General features: G+C 41.7%; 1 protein-coding gene across 1 annotated transcript in view; it reads left to right on the top strand.

Annotated features, from left to right (window-relative positions):
- LOC122251744 (receptor-type tyrosine-protein phosphatase C) overlaps window positions 1-5,000 on the top strand; it is a 44,617-nt gene that overhangs the window by 12,253 nt on the left and 27,364 nt on the right. The window contains exons 8-14 of the mRNA XM_086556595.1: window positions 284-390; window positions 516-693; window positions 1,107-1,427; window positions 1,701-1,948; window positions 3,149-3,221; window positions 3,911-4,080; window positions 4,196-4,374. Of these exons, the coding sequence (XP_086412721.1) occupies window positions 284-390; window positions 516-693; window positions 1,107-1,427; window positions 1,701-1,948; window positions 3,149-3,221; window positions 3,911-4,080; window positions 4,196-4,374 (1,276 nt within the window). The remainder of the gene's footprint in view (window positions 1-283; window positions 391-515; window positions 694-1,106; window positions 1,428-1,700; window positions 1,949-3,148; window positions 3,222-3,910; window positions 4,081-4,195; window positions 4,375-5,000) is intronic.

The following is a 5,000-nucleotide window of genomic DNA, read 5'->3' as shown; positions in this document are numbered from 1 at the left end:
TGGCAATAAAAGGTACTCTCGTAGCCAATGTGACTGCCTACGCCCACACACCTTTCATTTCCTTGTGTCCACCGCCACCACACAAGCATTGTGCTCACCCAAACATCAGATCTGAACGAGTAATGACTAACCACCACTCGTGAAGTGCCAAGTACCCGCTGTCGGATCAAAAAGTTTGTTGCCATCAGATTATGCAATGCACTTTTAGAACATATATTGGTTATGCAGCTGCAGTGATCGAAAATATGCCCATGTTGAGCAACATCATTCTACTTCCTGACAGATCTCATCTCCCTTAATCTGAGTCTGATATCATCAACCAGTGTAAAAGCCAGTTGGTCACATCCGAACGATGCCTCTCAAAGCCTCGCATACACTCTACAGTATAAGGTAAGTTTCGTAAGCCAAAAGGAATTCATTAAAACAAAACTCCTATAGCTGCAAGAACACTCAATGCAAAGTCAAACGCAGTTCAAATACCACCCTTTCTTGTGTTTGATAAACACCTTTTACAGATTGGAATCAAATCCTGCCATGACAACGCGGAAGATGGAGGTCCATTTCCTGTGCATGGCTCAGGTGAACAGGTGCTGGATGCCCCTCCTTATGCCGCAGTTCATGTGTGTGTTCAAGCTGCGACAAGTGGAGTGATGAGAGAGCAACAGTGTGCCGACATTGACACAGCAACGACACGTAAGTCTAAAAGAAATGTAGAGCAAGCGCGCGCACACACTCACACACACACATACATTGTAACCCGATGTGAAATAACCTCACCCGTTGTAAGCCGGTGAAAAAAGACGTTCACTTATCACGGAGGTAATCGTACTTACTAGGGCCACCAATAAAGAATGTAACAAGTGGCCGTCTGTCTTTCTTACCGGCTTACAACGGGTAATATTATTTCCCACCGGCTTATAAATGGTGAAGCTAGTGGATTACACACACAAGCCTACACACACATACATTCAAATATACAAACACACACACACACACACACACACACACACACACACACACACACACACACACACACGCACACGCACATGCACACGCACACATACACATACACACCATTATATGTTTATCTGTGTGTGGCTTTACAGTTCCAGAAAACAAGATCGAGCGAGTTAACTGCGAAGGGAAGCAAACTTGTCTCCTCATCTTCGAGTATGACTGCGCTCTCATCCACGGACCAGACCTCTGCGCCTCCTACAGGTTCTCTGGCTCAGGAGATGACGGTCGACCCTGGGATACGGCGTGCAATTACAGAGTTTCCAAAGACCGTCTTTCACTCACCATAAACAAGCCTCGTAATCTGCTTCCGTATACCACCTACAGCCTCACCGCCTTTCCTGCTAACAGAGTACAAGCGAACAATAAGACCGATCTGAGGGGATTCACGACATTCACGAGTCCTTCGGAAGGTGAATATCTTCTTTTTTTTTTTTTATTATTATTATGGATGAAGGGAATTGTTATAGATATTCCATGTCCATCTATACCGTAGTCAGATCTTTAATGGGTATACTGAACATATCATTGGCTAATTCAGTGGAACGGAAAGTGATGTACCATGAGCCTAGAAGAACAGAATAAACCCAAAATAAGAGAAAGAGATGATTGGCATGCATGCTATTGTTGTTTAAGCCATAGAATAACTGATATGTTAATTCACTCACGAAATTACCTCTCCACAGCTCCCGGTAAGGTCAGGAACCTCAAGGTATCTCCCGCTACCCACTCCATCACTCTGACCTGGTCTGACCCCTCCGACAACCCTCTGAGGGGCCGGCTCGAAAAATTCAGTATCACTTGGAACCGCGGAACCATAGCGGGACGAGGCCAGCGGGAAGACCTGCTCGTGTCCCATGTCCCTGAACGAAAAGACGGACGGAGATCCTTCACTATCACTGACCTGGAGGCCGACGAAGACTACTACGTGGCGGTAAATTTGTATTTTGATACAGAGGGAACTGTGTCGCTCGCTGTCTTGGTTCTTGGCTACATGAAAGGACCTTTAATGCCTAGGCTAATAGTGTCAATCGGAACTAATCACCCCTCCGCCGAAGGAAGGAGGGTTATGTCATCGTTTACTGTCGTTGGTTATTTGGTTGTACTGCTGGCTAGTTTGGTTGTTGGACTGCCTGTTTGACAGCAGGGGTACGCGAGAAGCTACACTCGGATTATGATAACATTGCATGGTTGGATTGTTAACGAGCCAGATACCAGCTGATTGGACTTTGGTAGGGATCTGGGATAGACACATGAATGTTGCAATAGATTAAAAGTATATATGTTGTTGTATATATATGCATGTTGCAATAGATTAAAAGTATACGATGGGTAGTTCTGTGGTAATGGGAGTGATGTCAAGCGTAAATTAAGGTTAATGGTTGTAAATTACGAGTAATTTGTGTGGTACATGAGGTTTGGTTAGGAGTAAATTCGTAGTGAAGAGAAATACATGAATAGGCATTAAGGGTACATCAAGGGCGAGGAACTTTGGTTATTGTCGACTTTTGGGTAGACTAAGATTGGATGAGGGTAGATTAATTAAGGGTGATTAATCGACATTTAAAGTTCTTAGGAAAGTGTTATGGAAATATTGGGGTAATAATGGTTGATGAGGTCTCACTTGCATTACATGAAATAAGGCAGAATATCACAAAGTTAAACTTCTCAATGCAAATAGAGTTGTGGCATTCCAGTTGTGATTCATGTTAAGATAATCGTTATGTTAATAATGATGAGTATTTATAATTTTTATTGTTATTGTCATTATTGCTGTTATGGTGATGATTATCATTTCTACTATTATAATTATTACCATCCTTATTATTATTATATAATTATTATCTTTATTGCTATTTATATTGTTATTATTATTGTAATCATTATTATTGTTATATCATTATTATCATCATTGCTATTTATACTGTTATTATTATCATAATCATTATTATTATCATTATTTTAACTGTTATCATCAGTAATATCATTACTATAATGATGATGCTCATGATGGTGATGGCAACACCAACAATAATAATGACAGAATTTTAGATTTATGCATGTACCTTTATTATGCAACAACTGGGTTCTCCTTCCTGTGTTTTATTATAAGAAAGCGTCATTTTTTCCCAAGGTTTTGGCTAAGAATGTCGGCGCGGAGAGATTTGGAGCAGCCGAAGGACAGACGACGAGGACTCTGGAAGGAAGTAAGTTGAAAAAATCAGTGTGACTTTCCAATCATGAAAATCTCGAAATGTACGAGAACGAGAGTACGAATTTGCATGTACATCCTCATGGTGTACTATCAGTCCGTCACTACACTGCATTGACATGGTGACCGGGGAAACTACACAGTGCTTTAAAATGGATGACTTCAATGGCGAAACGGCCAAAGTTGAAGCCGTCGTCGATTTCAGGTGAGTGTGTTTTTCATTCACTGGTTTAGGATAACGGTAGTCGCACCTTGGAAATCCATCGTCCCCCCCAAAAAAAAAAAAAAAAAGAAAGAAAAGAGAGAGAGAGAGAGAGAGAGAGAGAGAGAGAGAGAGAGAGAGAGAGAGAGAGAGAGAGAGAGAGAGAGAGAGAGAGACTGAGAGAGAGAGAAACGTTAAAAACGCCTTTAGATTTTAATATCGGTATTATTGAGACACTATTTGGTATATAAATTTCATAATGATGATATTTGATATATAGTTCTATATATGAAATACCTTCCATCATTTTATCAAGGTATATCATGATCAGAGATTCTTTACCTCTCTTTGTACTCCTGTTTGCGTGTATGTATATTTCTGTGTAAGCATGGGTCGCTCCATACATTCCTTCATACACGAGAGAAACAAAGCTCAAACGCGCCATCCATTTGTGAAGTCTAGAAGTCCTCGCTTTCTTCCAGCGCCTTCACCGCCTCAGAAGGTCAACCACAGCGTGTCTGACGGACAGGTGCTGCTCTCATGGGAGCCTCCTGTGGACTCGGCAGGAGGACTTGCCTTCTACATCGTCGAGTTGGACGGACGCAACATTTCGTGCCAAGTTGACATCAATGCGGACCTCCTCGAGTGTCTGGTTAGTTCGCTCTCTTGTGCTGCGGTTGGAAACTGTGATTTTTAAAGCAGTGTGCTTGTATGCCTCTATTTGCTTCATGGAAGGTTGTAAATTGCTGCCCTGTGATTCTTTACAGTTGGAAGGACTAACAGCGGGCGTAGAACACGAGGTGACGGTGAAGGCGTGTAACAGTCATCGCTGTAGTGGTTCGGAACGTCTAACAGTTATTGGTCCTGGTGTTAAGATGGAATATATTATCTTACCGGTGATCTTGCTTCTCCTTTTGCTCTGTCTTGTTATCATCCTCGTAGTCTGGTGAGTAGAAAGTTATTTTTTATGAATGAGTGATATTCGTCTGTTGATACCTATAGCATTATTCATTCAATCTTTCTTCTCTCTCTTTCTTTATACACTTTTTCTTTTTTTCTCGTTCCTCGTGCTGGTTTTCCCCTATTTTACTTTCTCTTCCATCTCAACCTCCCCGCTCTTTCTCCTCTTTCTCCCTCCCCCCTTCTTCCTGTGAGTGAGTGCGTGAGTACAAGAAAGTCACGCTTATTCAAATCAGAAAAAAAAACGCTAGTAACATTCGAGTATGAACGTAATCGGGGACTTTAATTCTTACTCGTGGAATAATTTTACTTTTTTATGAGTTTCTACATCACCCTTTGCTCTCTAAACTAATATTTCAGTACAGAGTTAAATTTTGAAATCGAGAATGTTGCAAAAAACGCTCAACCCAAATATCTGCTCCTGTTCTTCTGTTTGCCGACTCTCCTTCTGCCAGGAACGGGGTACCCCGTCTCTGCCTCCGCCGTCCCTGAACCGCGCCCGACTGTACTTCATCGTTTGCATGAAAAAATGAACACTCTAACGTTATGCATTCGATGTATCTGAACTGCTCCCGTTTTCATTCTTAGAGAAAAAAAACAAACAAACGATCA

Source organism: Penaeus japonicus, unplaced genomic scaffold, assembly GCF_977035675.1.
Source record: "Penaeus japonicus unplaced genomic scaffold, GWHDUDI00000001_assembly GWHDUDI00000033, whole genome shotgun sequence".
NCBI lineage: Eukaryota > Metazoa > Arthropoda > Malacostraca > Decapoda > Penaeidae > Penaeus > Penaeus japonicus.
Note: the sequence above shows the minus strand (reverse complement) of the source record. Positions and strands in the feature narration are given on the sequence as shown.